The sequence below is a fragment of the Epargyreus clarus genome, unplaced genomic scaffold (genome assembly GCF_041222505.1).
Source record: "Epargyreus clarus isolate Ecla_fem2 unplaced genomic scaffold, WU_Ecla_fem_2.2 ptg000023l, whole genome shotgun sequence".
In the NCBI taxonomy this organism is placed as follows: domain Eukaryota; kingdom Metazoa; phylum Arthropoda; class Insecta; order Lepidoptera; family Hesperiidae; genus Epargyreus; species Epargyreus clarus.
In genome coordinates this window covers 152,655-172,357 of record NW_027332230.1, presented here as the reverse complement: position 1 = coordinate 172,357, position 19,703 = coordinate 152,655, and the positions used below count along the sequence as shown (strand labels likewise).

General features: G+C 38.1%; 1 protein-coding gene across 1 annotated transcript; it reads left to right on the top strand.

Annotated features, from left to right (window-relative positions):
• Window positions 1-3,679: 3,679 nt before the first annotated feature.
• On the top strand, window positions 3,680-9,843 carry LOC140751729 (uncharacterized). The gene is made up of 3 exons (XM_073085762.1): window positions 3,680-3,892; window positions 8,605-9,549; window positions 9,838-9,843. The coding sequence occupies exons 1-3, from the start codon at window positions 3,680-3,682 to the stop codon at window positions 9,841-9,843; spliced, it is 1,164 nt and encodes a 387-aa protein (XP_072941863.1).
• The last annotated feature ends 9,860 nt before the right edge of the window (window positions 9,844-19,703 follow it).

Genomic DNA, 19,703 nt, shown 5'->3' with positions numbered 1-19,703 from the left:
TTTTATTGTAAAAGTTATGCATTATACTAAGGAAGATTTGCTAGACTTTACGTAAAACGTCGTTTTTAAAAAAAAATCATTTAATGTTATGGAAAGAATAAACACATTAAAATGTTCCGTTAATCTAAACGGAGTTTAAACAGACCTTGTCTTACATTGAGTTCCTCGGAAGCGGATTTTTTTTTCCGTAGTTATCAAACGGATAGTATCAACGGATAGATTGAATACATACTCGTAAACTACCTACCAAGAAAAATGACTTCGGAAACCGGCCATTATTTAACTATACTTATTTGTGTCTACAACTGATAAAAGATTTTTTTTAAACACGCTTTTATTTTTGCCACGCTTTTATTAAACTTTGAACGGTCAGATTTATTTAAAAATTTTGAAATACTTATGACATGACATGATTTTAATAATCTTGTCCAATTCTAATTTTGTCTCATCAGGATCGTCAGATTTAAAAGTATAACTGTTTTACATAACATGTGGCTCCTTATCAATCACAACCTAGAATTTCTATGACCTGTAAAAGGTCTTTTAAAGTTGATCATGATTTTATACCAGCCAGCCAAACAAACAGTTAGTCAAACTATCTTATGATACACCTTATTACCGAACAATTCATATTTATTATATATATTTCAAACGCCTCGGATTCACCTGACTTTTATATAGTTTGTAATAAAAAATATATTAGTGCGTAATATCTGTATAGATTATATTAATATAATATGTATCATTTACAACCAACACTCTCAAGGAGACGCTCGATGTTTCTATAGAGAATACCTAGACATGACGCAATTGTGAACCGTATGAAATTTATATGAAAAGTAAATTATTGTATAAGAAAATCCCATCGAAATGTACACCTATGCTTTTATTTGATTATATTATTAAACAACATTATTATTCATTTGGCTATGATATACATATAATAAAAGATATGATATGATATAATATATGATATGATATAATATGATATACATATATTAGATCAATAAAATAAATAAATAAATAATAAGAATGAAATCTTCACGTGTTTACATCGAATATATTAGAAAAAGAAAATTTTTTGTCTGTCGGTTTGTATGTTTGAAAATGCGTTAAAACCAAAACTACGAAGTTGATGTCAAAAGTATTCATTTTTTTTAAACATTACATGACCAGGTAATGGAGAATTCCAAATTACCCACGTACTCCGTGATCTTGACAGAGGGCTTTGTATAATTCAAATTATATTTTGAATCCACATGAACAAAGTCGCAGGCAAGACTCGTTTTAAAAATGCAATTCAAATTATATTCTGAATCCACATGAACAAAGTCGCAGGCAAGACTCATTTTAAATATGGTATCCAAAAGACTATCTAAATTTATGTAGGCTTCAGTGACCGTTTCTCACTTAATACGTATAATAACTCAATTGCTGTAACTTGTAAATAGAACTAAGCTCAAGTTATAAAAGCATCAATTTATTATTATTATTATTATTATTTTACTTAAAATAATTTATTCTCAATCCCATACAAAGTGGATCCCGTTTATCAGTGACGTCACGGACGTCAGTGAAGAAGTTACACTCTAAGTCTACGCCAAATTAAAAATTAATATTTCGGAGTATACGCCGTGTTTGTGATCCTTGAGCATACCAATCTGTACGGAACAAACTGTTTGATAAGTGGATTATATAGTGGTGACGCGAAGTGCTGTGTTAACAACAAGAAAACCAAAGTAAATATTGAAATCATTCCTTTAATTGTTAAGAAAATTATAATTAACGTCATTAACATTAATCGTTACCCTCACGTTATTTAACATCTCAGTGCACAGAGGAGACGTCTGGTGAGACAATTTAACATAGCAACGCACAGAAGTGACATCTAGGGAGGATTAATCAAACTAGTTTGTATCTACATCCACCAAACATGGCCAAATGCAACGCGTGCGGAAAGTTTATGTCGGCGGCAGAGGGCGTTACCTGTCCAAAGTGCTGTAAACAAACGCACAGAGCTTGCGTAAATATTCCCGAGGGCGTCAAAGTCCAACCTCATTGGCTCTGTCCGGATTGCAAGCTGCTAGCACCACGACTGATAGACTCGAGTACCCCCGTCAAGGGTTTCAGTTCGATTTACGTAACCGAAAAATGCACACAAGAATCCCCAAATTACACCGACCAGGACATTGGTTTGAAATCTCATGAGACTGAGCTGACAGGTGAAATACGTAAACTTCGACAGGAAATGCGGGAGACTCGGGATGAATTTCGTTCCTTGAGACAGGAATTGTCAAATGTACGCCAGCTAATAAAGTCATGCGAAGAACGTGTAGATACTCTCGAGAAAAAAATAGAAATTATAGATAAGACACACCACGGACAAGAAGAGTTAAACACAAAAATACAAAATTTTGAGGTCACTATAGACGAATTGAAGCAGGACTTAAATGATCAGGAACAACAGTTGCTTCTGACGGATATAGAGGTTGCCGGTATCCCGGAGGAGGGCGACGAAAGTGTCCATCATATAATTAATGCATGCGCCACTAAACTCGGCGTACCGTTAGAAGAGCGAGATATAGTTAACTGCGTGCGAATGGGTCGTATACGCAGTGAACAAAAGGACGCGCTTAGACCGAGGCCCATAGTGGTGCGGCTTGCGCGCCGGCACACACGCGATGCGCTCCTGCACGCCGCACGCGTGCGCCGCTCGCTCACTACGGACGGACTTGGACTTCGAGCGACCTCTCGACCGTTCTTCGTCAATGAACATCTTACGAAAAATAATCGATCTATATTTTTTAAAGCTAGAGAGATAGCTAGGCGAGTCGGGTGGCGTTATACTTGGACGAAAGACGGAAAAATTTACGCTCGTAGGGAACATGGCGCTACGGCACATCGGATCCGAAATATAATGGACCTTGACAGGGTTTTTGGGAAGGTCCCCGTTGGATCAGTTGAAGACGTTCCAAAAGTCAATAATTAACTGTTGTTCAGAAATAGTAGTCTGTGTAAGTAAGTGTTGTATTGTCATGTTTATGTGGCTCACATATAAGAGTCTTGTAATTATGTTTACATATTTGTTACACTGTCCCTATGTTTGTATGTCATATAGAATACCGGTCCTTATTCTATCCACAGTAATGGTGATGCGTAATACTTATCATGCAGTGCATTGCTTACATTTATATAACAAAGTCAATAACAACATCATAAATAACTTTAAAGTATTACATTACAATATATATATACAATATAAATCTTATAACACTATTAAAAATGTAAAACGCAATTTAATTAGAAAAAATAGTAATAAAATGAAAATCAAAACACTTATGAATATAAAACAACTCAATAATAATAACTGTAATAAAGTAACGATGCAAAACAATTATAGGGAACAAATCAAGGCGGCTTTTTACACAATAAAATTCAACACACAATTACAAAATATTAATTATATAAATTACAATAACATATACACAACTTCTCCATTAAATTTTGTTCAATTAAAGACAAAAATTAGACCAATTGACCCTGCTTCTACTTGGATAGTTAGATATGTACAATTACAAATAGTCAATCTCTCCTAGGTATAATATAAAAGTTGGTCTTCTAAATGCAGGGTCTTCAGGCACACGTCACGACGAATTTATAGTTGCAATGCAACGTCATAATGTTGATATCATGGCCGTCAACGAAACATGGCTTAGAGAGGGCGAGGAAGGACGCGCGCCTGCGGTTCCCGGCTACCGGCTGCGGCATACGCCGCGTCCGCGCGATGTGCGCTCGCGCGGTGGTGGCGTTGGCTTCTACATCAAGCGAGGCATCAATACGCGCGCATTGGCGCATCCTCCCTCCCCCCCTGTTGAGCAAATGTGGATATCAAGTACGTTTAGTGGCAAAAAAATAGTTATTGGCACTGCATATAGACCGCCTTGGCTCCATATTGACATATTTATTGACGCACTTACGGCCGCGCTTGGTAGCTTCTCCTGGAGTGACAACATAGTGCTACTAGGGGACTTCAACATTAACATGTTGAATGCCACACATAATAGTACCATAAAACTGAATAACCTACTTATCTGCTTTAAACTTAACCAATGCGTTAATAGTCCTACCCATATGACGGAACACAGCGAAACTTTGATTGACGTAATATGCACGGATGCTAAAGTTAACTCAGTTCAAATAGACCATATAAATGCATTAAGCAGCCACGCATTTATCACATGCCAATTAAATATTTAAAAAAAATAAAACTCAAATGGCGACAATTGTAAGAATTTGATAAGGATCTTAAGTTAATTAACTGGAATGAAATTGAATCTATCGAAGATATAAATGAAATGGTCAACGTATTTAACTTACTACTACCTAACTTACTTTTATTTACTACTCTTATCTCATTGTATGACATACATGCCCCTATGAGGAAAATAAATATTAAGCATCAAAAGTATCCCTGGATCACGTACAATATAAAATTAATGATGAGAAGTCGTGACGAGGCCTACCTACAAATGAGAAAAAATAGAAATGATATTCATAAAAAAAAGTTTTATATAACATTAAAAAAGTCAGTAGAAGAAGCCCTATACGGAGAAAAACAAGCCTATTATAATCATTATATCAACAAAAATCTCAAAAATCCCCGTGTAATGTGGAAGCACATAAAAAATAATATTAAAATTAAAAGCAAATATGATCTCCCAGAAAATCTTTTAAAAGATGCTAATAAAATAAATAACCATTTTTTTAAATGTGCCCGGTAATCGTAATGTCTCTATTTCATATTTAAGCCATTTTGAATTTATTGTGTGCATAAACGATGTCTTTGATTTGACTGTAGTCTGCGAAACTGATATTTTAAAAGTAATCCGGTCAATCAAGTCAAATGCAACTGGCATAGATGGCATATCTTTGGACATGTTAGTTATAAGTCTACCTCAATCATTGCCCGTAATCACAGCTATGGTAAACAAGTCTATTACTTCTTGTGTCTTTCCAACAATTTGGCAACACGCACAAATAAAACCTATTCCGAAAATCTCGAATCCCGTATCGGAGAATGATTTAAGACCCATAAGTATTCTCCCGTGTGCATCTAAAATTTTGGAAAAAATTGTCGCAGCGCAGCTCTTGAAATATATTGAAGAAAATAATATACTCCCAGAGATGCAATCCGGGTTTAGAAAAAACCATAGCACGACGACCGCCTTAGCTCAGGTAGTAGATGATGTACTGAGTGCTCGTGACAACGGCCAGGGCACGTTATTGGTGCTACTAGATTTTTCCAAGGCATTTGACTGTATCAACATTACTCTCTTATTATCAAAATTACATTACTACGGTTTTAGTAACAATGCAATTAAGTGGTTTGATAGTTACTATAGATATCGGTCACAATCGGTCAAATTGAGTAATAATTCAAACATGAACATGACGTCCAGTTCTAAAAGTATCAAAGCTGGTGCACCTCAGGGCTCGAATCTTGCGCCGATCCTGTTTGCAATTTATAGTGCTGGCGTGGTGAAAAATATACAGAATTGTAAATACCACCTATATGCGGACGATCTGCAAGTATATATACATTGCAACCCTCGTGATACTCATGAAGCGGTAAATAAAATTAACGAAGATCTAGATCGAATAATAACTAACAATATAATAACTCGTTTGTAGTAGCTCTATTTCGTTTGTAGTAGTGATATTTTTGTTTGTAGTAACACTATTTCGTTTGTAGTAGCAATAATTCCGTTTGTAGTAAGTCTATTCTGTTCATATTGACGATAACTCGTTTGTAGTAGTTCTATTTCGTTTGTAGTAGCAATAATTCCGTTTGTAGTAACTCTATTCTGTTCATATTGGCTATAACTCCTTTGTAGTAGTTCTATTTCGTTTGTAGTAGTGATATTTTTGTTTTTAGTAACACTATTTCGTTTGTAGTAGCGATAATTCTGTTTGTAGTAAATCTATTCTGTTCATATTGGCAATAACTCGTTTGTAGTAGCTCTATTTCGTTTGTAGTAGCGATGTTTTCGTTTGTAGTTGATCTATTTCGTTTGTAGTAGCGATAATTCTGTTTGTAGTAGTTCTATTTCGTTTGTAGTAGCGATATTTTTGTTTGTAGTTGATCTATTTCGTTTGTAGTAGCGATAATTCTGTTTGTAGTAGTTCTATTTCGTTTGTAGTAGCGATATTTTTGTTTGTAGTTTTTCTATTTCGTTTGTAGTAGCGATAATTCTGTTTGTAGTAACCAGGGCTCGCTTCAATGTCGAAATTTAGAAATTGGAACCCAAAAAAATTGATAGTTAGAAAAAAAAAAATATTTTTACACCCAAAACATTCTGTAAATTCAAGGCCTTTATTGTTTTCTACTGATAGAGGAGTAGTATCATTTTGAACCAAAACTAAACTATAAATTATTTGGGTTTTCATCAACTCAAAACTTTCCTTTTTTTTGAATTAACTTTCATGGTATATTTTGAAGGGTGTTTTACTAATTAAAAGTCCGAAATGTTGCGAATTTTCACTTTATTATCCAAAAAAACATCATCATTATCAACATACTCAATTGTAATCCCATTGGTATCTACATCAAAAATATTGAAATAGTTTATTGTTAAAAGTGCTACATAATAAGGAAAATTTAACTAATTAGTGATAAAATTAGTGATACACATGGTTCTTAAAACTGACGATAAAATCTATTTATAATGCGCAAAATAAATTGTTTTTTCCCTATTAATCATTAACTAATCCAGTTGACCATAACTTCCATCAATTATATTGTTGCAGTTGAATAGTTCTAAAAGTTATAATTATGTTTTATGTTTGCTATTAAATATTTTTGTCTAATAATTAGTACACCTATAATTAATGGTATCAGAAATTAATATAGAATTTGTCTATATTTTCCTGCTTATAATGTATTTGACTAATCTTATTACGAATAAAATGGTTTCACATATATTTTATCTCAATTTTAATATAAAGATATTGGGATTATTCTTCGTCTGTTAAAAATTAACAATAACTAACTAATTAGTGCTTTTGTTATTTATATGATTCATATGAAGCCCTATAAAGATGCTCGCTCTCTAAAGTGACAAGATACATTCATTAAAAATACATGGATGTTTTTACCATAAAAAGTTTTCTATTGCGCATCAAAAAGTCTATTCTGAAAACAGACATTATATGACGATGAATGACCTACACTGAAAAAAAAATTTCTTGACTACCCGGGAAAAAATGAATTTGCCTAATCATATATATTTATATATGATTATATATAGAATATATAAAATTATAAATGATTATATCTAAATTTTTATATAAAATATATATAATCATATATAGACTAATATATTGTATGTATATTTTATATAAGTCTTTATATGATTATATATAATCTATATATAATTAGATCTTATTAGACCTGAGTTATCTACGCCTATATATGATTATATCTGATCAGATCTAATTGATATAGGATCATGTATATAATTAAACGTAAAGCTATGTACATAATTATATCTAATCAAATGTAAATTATAAATTTATCTTTATTAATATATAATAATAGATAATTAGATGCAGCATTTTTTAATGATTATATATGTGAATTTGTTTCACTTGCAATATCATATGATATGAAGATTGCTTATAAATAAAAATCATCTTTATAAATTATTTCCATTAATTATTTTACATTATTATAACGGTTATTGTAACATATACCGAATTCTATCACAGCTCATAATTATCTTTTAAATTTTTAAATATTAATAACGTTAATTTATTTAGTGATTTGAATTATTATCATGTGTTACAGTTATGTATTCCAGCTGTCGGGTTATAAAAAATGTCAAAAGAAAATTGCTATTCTTGTTTTTGATTTTAAATAAATATTTGTTAACTGTTAACAAATATTTATTAACATTTAATAAATCGTATTCAATAAATAATTTATTAACTCGTAATAAATATATATTAAATCTCATGATGTTAAAAAATCACTTATTAACAGTTAATAAAGCTCATTAAATATAAACAAATCCTTCTATCAATATCAGTGTAACTATACGGAAATCACATATAATTATATATGAATCATATATAATTATATATGCATTTTGTGATTACTATAAAACATTCTCTGTTTTTATCTCAGAGTCTGCTACTCCAATGATTAATAACCTTTTAAACTATAGTATTTTGTGGATGAAAAATATTATATTATATTATTATTATTATTCGATTTGCATTACTTGTAGTTATTTCAAGCTTTCTCCAGTAAGTCTTGTATAGGTAAACAGGTAGCGTGTTAGTCTTTGAAGCGTCAGGTCCCCGGTTCGATCCTCGCTCACGCTGAGTTTTTTTTTATTTTAATAGAAATAATTATATCTAATTATATATGATTATATATTCGGGATTCGGGTGTCGTATGCGCTCGGTGACGGACGCAAACACAGCGCTTACGAATATACTCTATTTTATATTCGCGGTTTGCGCGGCGATCGCCGCTGCACGGCTAAAATGGCTATGAGATCTGAACAACTCATAGCCAATGAGGTGTTGGCGTTTCTACAGCACGCCATCGACACCATGGATGAGGTCAGCATTATCCAGATATGCAAGACCAACTTCACACGTGAGGAGATCGGCAGTGCCAAGATCCTGCTGTTTGAGTCGCTCGGGATGAGCGACCGTATGCCTTCCCGCAGGAATGACGAGAAGGGAGAGAAAGGAATCCAGGACATCATCAATCTTCTTAAGGTGACTGATCCTGATGACATACCAGCATTCGTGGTGAAGAACATCCACAAGCTGCCGCCCGTCACGTTCGACCATGTGGATGTAACCAGGCTGTTGAAGGACATAACAACATTAAAGACAAGCCTGGCAGAAGTAGTGCTGAAGTTAGAAGCCTCGCAAGACACCATCAGCGACCTACGGGCTGAAGTTGCTACATTACGCAATACGCTAGCAGTAAGTAGGTCGCCAGAGGTTAATAACGTCAACACGCGTCGTGGGGCATGTAACACCTCGTCAGCAAGTTTCGAGTCGGCGAAACTTGACACGACACCGACCGCTGCGCCCGCATGTGGTGACACGTGCGTCACCCGCCCCGCACCTCCCCCCGCCGAGGTGTCGCCGTGCGTCGTCATGTCTACGCCTCAACGTGACTACGCTGCAGCTGCCTCCCGCCAGCTACCCGGGAAGCGGAAAACAACGAGGCCAGAGAGGGAAAGTGGGAACCCCCGCAATGAACCCCCTCGCAGTGCGTTGTCCAACCATGCGGCGGACAAGGATGGCTTTATTAAGGTGGTGCGTAAGAAGAAAAAGCCTCCTTGTCGTAACCAATGTGGCACAGCACCGACGGGATCTAACCATCTCCTGCGTCCTGCCGTTCCTGTGTCGCACGTGTATGTCTCACGGCTCCACTACAACACGAAGCCGTCTGACATAGTGGAGTATTTGGCGGTAAAAACCAAGTTCCGATTGGTGGTCGAAAAGTTGGAGGCGCGTAACGCGGTGAACTTTAGTTCATTTGTTGTACGCGTCCCAACTGAGCAATTGTCGACCTTCCTGAAGGAGGAGCTGTGGCCGAAGGGAGTTGTGTTCCGGAAGTTCCGTGGACGAAGAGGACCCCCGGAAGTCACCAGACTCGCGTCTCACGTCGCCGCAAATACGTGATTTAGTAATAAGTATATATTAGTATGTATGTTAGTCTGTAAAGTATATGTAATATGGACCTTGTTGTCCGAAATAAATGAATAAATAAATAAATAAAATATATGATTAGATCTGGCCAATTTTCAGGTCTAATTATATATATTGTTGTGCCGTGTGGTTCCGGCGGCGAATAGACCACCCCATGTCTGCCCGTGGGTGTCGTAGAAGCCGACTAAGGGTATCTACCGGGTAGATGGGCAGCAGCGTCTACTCGGGCATTTAACATCTTACTGCGACGGTCCCACTGGTCGCTGGGTCTGACACTGCCTGGCGTAATTCCCAAAGGTGTCACGCTTGGTGGTAAGATCTCTTCGTGGGATCTGCCTGGCTAGCTACCACCCTCAGGCCGGAGTCTACCGTTGATAACGACTCGTCGTGTTTCGGTAGTGCGCCTGGGAGCCAGTTCATCCCCTTAACCCCCCCTGCCCATCCTCTTGTGGTGTTTCCGACGGCGTAACCTTCGGGTCCGGTGGGTCTCTTTAAGCATCGTTGCTCTCGGAGGCGTGGTGCGTTGGCGCGGGGGCCAGGGAGACCCGGTGAAACGGTTGTCCGCTGGCCGCCCGCCGGTTAGTTGGGGACCCGAACCCGGGCAACACCGTCAACCTTTGGCCCGGGAGGCTGTCCCGCCAACCGGCGAAAAGTCCCGTTGCACGATTACCCTGCCGGAGTAAGAGACCGGAGTGGAGCCGGGTAGTCGTGCACGGGGGGGACCGGGGGCCCTTCCGTCCCCCGCGCCAGCATCCCACATTACCACTGTAAGCACGGCGCTACGAGACCCGCACTTTGTCCCGTGGAGTGTCGGCGGAGCACCGCAAATCCTTTCTAGTCCTTCATCTCTTTGGACCACCAATGAAAAGGCAGAAAAAAAAGGAAAAGTTATTCACAGCGGCGACCTCCTCCACACTTACCGTGGATATGTGCAACATCAGGGGGCTCCATTCCAATCTGGATGCTGTCCACCACCACCTTGAGACAGCAAAGCCGGCTTTCCTCTTTTTGACGGAGACGCAGATATCGCCCTCGGGCGATACATCGTATTTAGATTATCCCGGCTACAGTTTACAACATGCTTTTAGGCGTCGAGCCGGGGTATGTGTGTATGTTCGGGGTGATATCTGCTGCCGCCGTCTCAGCTGCCTTGAAGACAAGGACCTATCTTTGTTGTGGGTGCGCGCAGATATTGGGGGGCAGACCCATGTCTACGCGTGCCTATATAGGTCCTATAGCGGAGATGTCGAGACAACTCGATTATTCGAGCACGTCCAGTGGGCAATTGACAGGATGCTGCAGCAGTGTCCTTCGGCGGAGTTGGTGATTCTGGGTGACTTTAATGCCCACCATATTGAGTGGCTGGGCTCCCGAACCACTGACTTTGCCGGAAGAACTGCGTATGACTTCTCTTTGGCATATGGGCTCTCCCAGGTCGTACCCGGCCCTACAAGGGTACCTGATGTAGAGACCCATACTGCCTCTTTGCTGGATCTTCTGCTGACCAACCGTCCTGAAGACTACCAAGTAATGGTCAAGGCTCCTCTTGGATCTTCTGACCATTGCTTGGTAAGTTCTTCTGTGCCCTTGTCGCGTCCCATGGGGGCTCGACCCCCTGGGAAGCGACAAGTTTGGCACTACAGGTCAGCAGATTGGGACGGGTTACGGGAATTCCTGGCATCATACCCGTGGAGGCAGCTGTGTTTCGTCTCGAGTGATCCTAGCACGTGCGCTGACTCTGTGGCCGACGTGATTCGGCAGGGCATGGAATGCTTTATTCCAAACTCTGTCGTATCCGTCGGTGGGCGGAGTCAGCCCTGGTTTGATGGGTCTTGCGCTAAGACATCACGTCATAAGCAAGAGATCTACCAAACCTGGGCGTCAGCGCACGCGTGCAAGGATCCGAAGACCGCCGAGCTTCGAACGGCTTTCAACGCTGCCTCCCGTTCAGCAAAGAAGCATATGGCTAAGGCGAAGTCTAGGCACATCGGCAGAATTGGCGAGCGGCTACTTGGTTACCCCTCCGGGAGTAGAGCCTTCTGGTCGCTGGCCAAAGCTGTCGAGGGTAATTTCTGTCAATCTTCACTACCGCCCCTGCGGAAACCAGATGATTCTCTGGCCCATACGGCAAAGGGGAAAGCCGACCTTCTGGGTACCCTCTTTGCCTCAAACTCGACTCTCGACGACCGAGGGGCCACACCGCCTACCATCCCGCGGTGTGAGAGCTCTATGCCTAACATACGGTTTACACAGAAAGCTGTCAGGCGAGCTCTATTGTCTCTTGATGTCAAGAAGTCGAGTGGGCCGGACGAAATCCCCGCGGTGGTGCTGAGGACGTGTGCTCCCGAGTTGACTCCCATCTTAACGCGCTTATTCTCGCTTTCCTACACCACAGGACAAGTACCGTCTTCGTGGAAGGTTGCTCTTGTACATCCGATCCCTAAAAAGGGTGATCGCAGTGACCCGGCCAACTACAGGCCTATAGCGATAACCTCCCTGCTCTCAAAGGTGATGGAGCGTGTTATAAACACACAGCTCCTGAGGTACCTCGAGGATCACCAGCTGATCAGCGATCATCAATATGGTTTTCGCAAGGGCCGTTCAGCTGGTGACCTTCTAGTCTATCTCACACACCGATGGGCGCAAGCCATTGAGAGCAATGGTGAGGCATTGGCGGTTAGCCTGGATATCGCGAAGGCCTTTGACCGGGTCTGGCATAGAGCCCTTCTCGCGAAGCTTCCATCTTACGGTCTTCCTGAGAGGTTATGCGCATGGGTAACCAGCTTTCTGTCGGAGCGGCACATCAAAGTCGTCGTCGACGGATGCTGCTCTGATACGAAACCTATAAACGCTGGCGTGCCCCAGGGCTCAGTCCTATCTCCCACACTATTCATTCTGCATATCAATGATATGTTGCAACAAGTAGGCAACATACATTGCTATGCAGATGATAGTACGGGAGACGCTACGTATACAGGCCGCGCAAATACCTCTCGGACTCTCGTGGAAGAAAGCAGAATCCGACTTGTGTCTGAAATCGAGGACTCTCTGGAGCAGGTCTCGATATGGGGTCGACTTAACCTTGTTGAGTTTAACCCTACGAAGACACAAGTCTGCGCGTTTACCGCTAAAAAAACCCCATTCGTCATAGCGCCACGGTTCCAAGGTATCCCGCTCACCATTGGTAAAAGTGTGGGGATCCTGGGAGTTGACATATCGTGTGACGTGCAGTACCGGGGTCATTTGGATGTTAAGGCGAAGTTGGCATCAAGAAAACTGGGCGTCTTGAACAGAGCGAAGCGGTACTTCAGCGCGGGGCAACTCCTTCTGCTTTATAAGGCGCAAGTGAGACCCCACATGGAGTACTGCTCACATCTCTGGGCAGGGGCGCCCCAATACCAACTTAACCCACTTGACTCCGTGCAGAAACGCGCGGTCCGAATCGTCAACGACCCGGTGATCTCCGATCGGTTAGAACCTTTGAGTTTGCGGAGGGACATAGGTTCCCTCTGTGTGTTCTACCGGCTTTACAATGGTGGGTGTTCCGAGGAACTATTTGACCTGGTGCCTACGTCACCATTCCTCCATCGCACCACTCGCCGAAGGATGAAGTTCCATCCACACCAACTGGACTCGTGGCGGTCCTCCACGGTTCGGTTTGCACGGACGTTCTTGCCGCGGACGTGTAAGATGTGGAATGAACTTCCTCCTGAGGTATTCCCGGAGCGCTATGACATGGGGCTCTTCAAAAAAGGTGCAAAAAGAGCTCTCATACAAAGCCGGCGATGCATTGGCGACTCCTCTGGTGTTGCAAATGTCCATAGGCGGCGTTGACTACTTTCCATCAGGTAGCACGTCTGCCTAATCGTTAGGTTAAACGATAAAAAAAAAAAAAAAAAAAAAAAAAATAAGTGATTATACATAATTATATATGATTAGGCAAATTCATTTTTTCCCGGGTATAGGGTAGGGTAGGGTAGGTAGGTAGGGTATAGGGTATAAAATAATTTTCGTTTTCTTTAAAATTTTCTTGGCGCAAGAAATTTGTTTTTTGTGTGTAGTTTTCATTATAGGAATTTGTAGAATGTTTACATGACTCAATGTTTTAGCAAGAAACTCGAGTAACTTTTGTTTTCAACAAACTCATTAATTACAATGAAAAGTTTTACAATGAAAACATTTTATATTTTTATCCAGACGTATTTTTATATGAATCTGCGCAGTCTAGTTAATAACACTCTAATTAACATATTAATAGTAAATTAAAATAAAAATAAAATAAAATAAAAATAAAATAAAAATAGCCTTTATTTCTACTATATCCTATACTTACATATTATAATTAATGTTACTTAAGATAACAACTTTCAATTTACTTTTTTTACTTGTAAATTACTATACATACTTTTTTTATAAAATAAATATTTAGTGATTTTTAACAAATAAACTATTTCTAACAAAACATTGTAAGTAAAGTAAATTTAAATATTAAATATAGTAGTCGCCTCTTCGGCGTAGGCCTCTCCTAAACTTTTCCATTTATCACGTTCCCGTGCCTCACGCATCCATAAGGGTCCACGTCTCTTGTTAAAGATGTCATTCCACCTTTTACTTGGTCGTCCTCTTTTCCTTTTCATGTCCCTTGGTATCCATTCCGTTAGTCGTTTTGCCCACCTGGTATTATTCATCCTACAGATATGCCCCGCCCAGTGCCATTTGAGTAGCCTTATTCTTTTTGTTACATCTACTATTTTAGTTTTTTTTCTGATGCTGATATTACTAACTTTATCTGATAGTTTTAGACCAAGCATACTTCTTTCCATCTTACGTTGGCAGATGGCCATTTTATCTTCGTCTTGTTTCCTCAATGACCACGTCTGGCATCCATATGTTAGACAAGGCAATATCGTTATTTCGTAGAGTTTTTTCTTAATATTTATATGAATTTCGTTGTTTTTCATTATTTCCTTTAATCCCCAGTATTTCTTCCAGGCTAGAGTTATCCTTCTTTCTATTTCTTTTCCTGTATTGTTTTCAAATGCCACGAGTTGTCCCAGATATATATACTCTTTTACATATTCAATCTTTTCATTTTTTACCATAATGTCTTGAGGAATTCCATTGGTTAGGATCTTGGTTTTCGTCATATTCATTGACAACCCTACTTTTTGACTTTCCGTTGCCAGTTCATTCATCATGCTCTCTAGATCAGTGGCGCATTCTGCGAAAATGACTATATCGTCCGCGAAACGTAAGTGGTTCAATAGTTCTCCGTCTATGTGTATTCCCCTTGTTTCCCATTCTAGACGCCTGAAAATAGATTCGAGCACTGCTGTGAATAATTTCGGAGAGAGCGCGTCTCCCTGCCTAGCTCCTTTTTTAATTGGAAATTCAGCACCTTCGCATTCTAGGCGTATTTTGGCAAGACCTTTTGTATATATATTTTTAATTAAGTTTACATATTTTTGGTTCACGCCTTGTTGTATGAGTGCTGTCCATATGGCTTCGAAGTGTATAGAATCGAATGCCTTTTTGTAGTCTACGAAACAGATATATATCGTCTTTCCATACTCTTTTGTTTTCTCTATTACTTGTGTGACAGTTTGAATGTGGTCTATAGTCGAGTATCTTTTCCGGAAACCTGCTTGTTCGCGCGGTTGTTGTTCATCTAGAGTCCTCGTTATTCTGTTCAATATAATCTTTGAAAAAATTTTGTATACGTTGGACAAGAGACTAATAGGCCTGTAGTTGCTTAGATTGCTTCTATCTCCCTTTTTGAACAGTAGAATGATGGTGGAGTTTGACCATTGGTCTGGTGTGGTTTCCGTTCTAAGGATATTATTGAACAAAGCTTGCAGAGGTTTCAAGAGTGCAGTGGATAGAGTTTTGAGGGTTTCGTTTGTAATATTGTCGCTCCCTGGAGTCTTGTCATTTTTTTGGCATTTGATAGCGTACTCGATCTCTGAAGTAAGAATCGTTGGTATCTCTTGGTCTGCATTTTCCCCATTAGTCTCGTTCGGTTTTATGCAAAGGGGAGAGTATGTTTTATCTATACTAGTGTAGAGTTCTTTGTAGAATTGTGTGGCTTCATTTATGATATCAGGACGTTTTGTTAGTGTAATTCCCTGTTTATTCTTCAGATTTCCTGTCCATTCTGATTTATCACTTAACTCTTTGTAGGCTTTACGTAGACCTCCCGTTTTACTTATGAATTTTACGAAGGTATTCTGTCGTATTGTCCTTTTCTGTTGCATAAGATTTCTATTAATTTTTTTGCTTATTCTTGTTAATTCGAGTTTTACTTCATTCGTTCTCTTTTCCTTATATAATTTTTTCCTTTGCTGTAGTAGACACTTTGTTTCGTCATTTATATATTTATTTGTATGTTTGTTCTTTCGAGGTAGTTGTTTTGAAAAATTTTGTAACTCCTTTTCTAGGTTATCGTATTGATTTTGTACCCCTGTATGTGTATTAATCGTTTCAATAAATTTATTTTCCCAATGTCTGGCGTCGTTATCTGAGATATTCAGTGTGACTCTAGTATAGGCAATAGATTTTATTTTTCTTCTTGGTGGCTTTGAAGTCAATGACAGCTCACATCTAATCATCCTGTGATCAGAGTTGAAGTTCAAGCTTTTTATTATGTCGAAATTCTTTATACTGGTTGGTTGGTTTGTTAGTATGTAGTCAATCTCGTTGAAATGTTGATTGTTTGGTGATCGCCATGTCCATTTTTTGTGCGGTTTGCATGGAAACATGCTGTTCATGAAGTAGTAGTCATTTTCGATGGCAAAATCTATCAATTTTTGGCCATGTGGGCTTCTATTTCCGTGTGCATATTGCCCTATGTTATTTTCATTCTTTTGAGCTTTCCCTATTTTTGCGTTGAAGTCTCCGAGTAAGATTATATTTTTTGTGTGAATGGAGTCTAAAGCGTATTGCAATGTTGTATAAAAAGTCTTTAAATCTTCTTCGGTACCTTGTTCTGTGGGGGCGTATGCTTGTACAAGGGACCAGATAGAGTTGTCAGATATTTGTAATTCTAGTAACGCCACGCGGTCCGAGAAACTTTTGACATTTATTATATTGCGTTTTAAATGTTTTTTAATTAAGAACCCTACTCCATTTCTTCCGTTCATTCCAGGCGAATGAAATAGGATAAAATCCGTGTATTCTTCTATCATTTCCTTTTCTTTTCTTGTCTCACATAGACCTATAATGTCCCATTTTATTGACTTAACAGCGTATCTTAGCTCTTCTATTCTACTGTCCGATAATAGTGTTCTTACATTGAGGCTTGCTATGTAGAGACTTTGTGTTGTTATTTTCTTTTTTATGTTTTTGCTACTAAAAATGGTATTTTGGTTTTGAGTGTGGTTTAGGAGGCAGTGGTCTGGCTTCTCCACGGTGACCGGCCGGCTTGGAGAAGGTAGAGAGGTTACGGAGGCGCTAATTAGTTTTTTGGGATATCTTCCACATTTACAGTTGGTAGAGCCGGGGTATTAATATTCAGCTGTGACGGGCGTAAGAAACCAGTTATGGTTTGAGACTTGTTTCTTTTCGGTAATTGTATAGTCTTTTCGTTGTTGTGATGTTTCCTAGTTTCATTCGTGGTTTCTTCGGGTGATGTAGACATATAACGTTTGTTTGTATTTCTTTCTGTAGGTGTTTGGACTTCTGATTTTCGTGGTTTTATAGTCACAATTTTGTCATAGCGTAGGGCTACCTTCTTCCCCGCCTCCCGTTCGCGTTTAAGATCTTCTTGCAATTCTCTTCGTTTTTGTAGCACGTTAGGGGGGAAATCTTCTTTCAGATAAATGTTTGTACCGTCCAATGTTTTCTTCTTTTTAAGTAATTCTATTTTCCTACTTGTAGTTGTTGTTGTAACGACCACTGGTCTAACTTTTCCTGTATTTTTCCCCATTCTGTTAACGTGTTCGATTTCCCACCTTTGACAAGGTATTTTCATCATATTGTTTATGATGTCGAGTACTACTGAGAGTAGGCTTTCATAACCCTTTTCCTTTTCTTCGATTCCAAAAAATATGATGTTTTTCTTTCTTAGTTGTTTGTCTAAGTTTTCAATCGTTTTTTGTTGTTGTTCTATTTTTGTTTCCAATTGTTTGGTTTTTGTTTCAAAAATGAGGAATTTTTCGTCTATATTTTGATTTATCGACTGTTTAATGTTATGTTCCATCTCTTTCATTTCTTTCTTGTTAATTGCTATGTCAGCCTGTATTTCTTGTAAGATTTTCGCGATTTCTTCCATTGTGCACCTACTGGTCGTGCCCTCTTTTGGCAATGTAAGGAACTGTTAGGTAAGATTACTAAGTAACAGTTTGTAAGTAATCTTGCGCAAGATTCAGATCGAAATAGTTTTGTTGCCTGCCGATAGATGGCGTTATCTTCAATATCTTTATTGCGTGTGATGACTGTATTGTACGTTATGTGTAATTTTAGGTTATCACATATACAATATTGTTTAATATACGTCCTTTGGCACTTGTTCCTTACTTGGAATTTAGGTAAGCGGTTGTTTCCGTCTGTATGAGTTGCTTTCTTCGATATTCTTCGGTATAAGTATCCAAACACTATCTTTAACTGTCCGTGGTTTTATGGATATTTCTACGTAATTGTTCAATTTATGCAGCACATAACATTAGTCCTGTTGAGTCACAACTTATTTCACCTTTTTATCACTTTTTCCCGTAGGGTTACTTATTCTTATAATATTAAACGATTTTAAATAACAGAGACAATGTCAACAGTGGCACAGGTGCGCCCTCTCTCTCTCATTAAATGATTAATAGTAAATTAGTCTATCTTAATTATACAGAGTATTAAACATGATTACAACGTTAATTACACGGAAAAAGCAGTTTTGTTGAAACTGAAATTGATTTTTGTTATTTATATTACACTTACAGGTTAAAATGAGTACACTTATGTCAAGTCAAATAATTTTTTAGGCACATAATATATATTTTAATAACAATTTTTTTATTTAATATAATAAATAATAACATTAAGCATAATCTTTTTTGGACGTCCGTGTATGAATGGGTGTATGTAGCAGGGAAATTGGTCGAAAAAATGATCATACCGGAATATTTTTTTTTTAATTATCTAAAGTAACACACGACAGAATATCTTAGTTAATATGAGCGTTCAATTCACTGTCGTTAAATTATTATTTATAAAAAACTAATGTATGACTGTGGATTTTTTTGTATTTCTATCTATACATTTTATTATAGTATTTTTTTTCCTCACCTTGGAGTTATGGCGCCACTAAACCATAGCAGTTTTTTCTGTTTTTTATTATTTTGCTTTCTATATTTTATTTTAATCAAATTTATTTTTAAAAATGAGATTATGAGGCGTGCACTTTTGGATTTTCCAAACTTTTCTAATTTTGTATCACGGCGTAGCCATTTTTTGGTTCAGTGATATAGTATATGCTGTTTTTAGTATAATAAGTGTATAGATATAATACATATGTATTATAAGATATAAATTTTAGAACCACTATTTTGTTGAAGTTCTTATATCTAAAATTATTTATTATATTGAACCCCAATGAAGGTACTTAAACTATTTTTGGTTAAATATGGGCTTAATAGTCATCTTGATTAACTTTAACACAGAATATAAAAAAAATAATTCGGACATCCTCGGCCGGGAATCGAACCCAGTTTCTTTTGGTTACGCACCAAGAGCTCGGACAGTTAAGCTATCTGAGACATCGTCCGTAACAACCTATCAGTCTAATAATTTTTTTGTTTAATACAATAGAAAAATACTTATTGAAATATAGTCGATATAATTATTTATCAATACTTAAACTAATCCATAGAGTAACTACAAAAAAAAAGTATCGAAAACTGTATTTTTATACTTGTAACATTATAATTCAGCTAATTATCCACTTTTCTCTAAGTGCAAACTTTTTTTCACAATTCCAT

What these genes read in the sequence shown, in the direction of transcription:
- LOC140751729 (XM_073085762.1), top strand. Translation starts at nt 3,680, where the DNA reads ATGTTGATATCATGGCCGTCAACGAAACATGGCTTAGAGAGGGCGAGG. An exon ending in TGAGCAAATGTGGATATCAA is followed by an intron (nt 3,893 to 8,604) that starts GTACGTTTAGTG and finishes GCGTTTCTACAG; the next exon opens with CACGCCATCGACACCATGGA.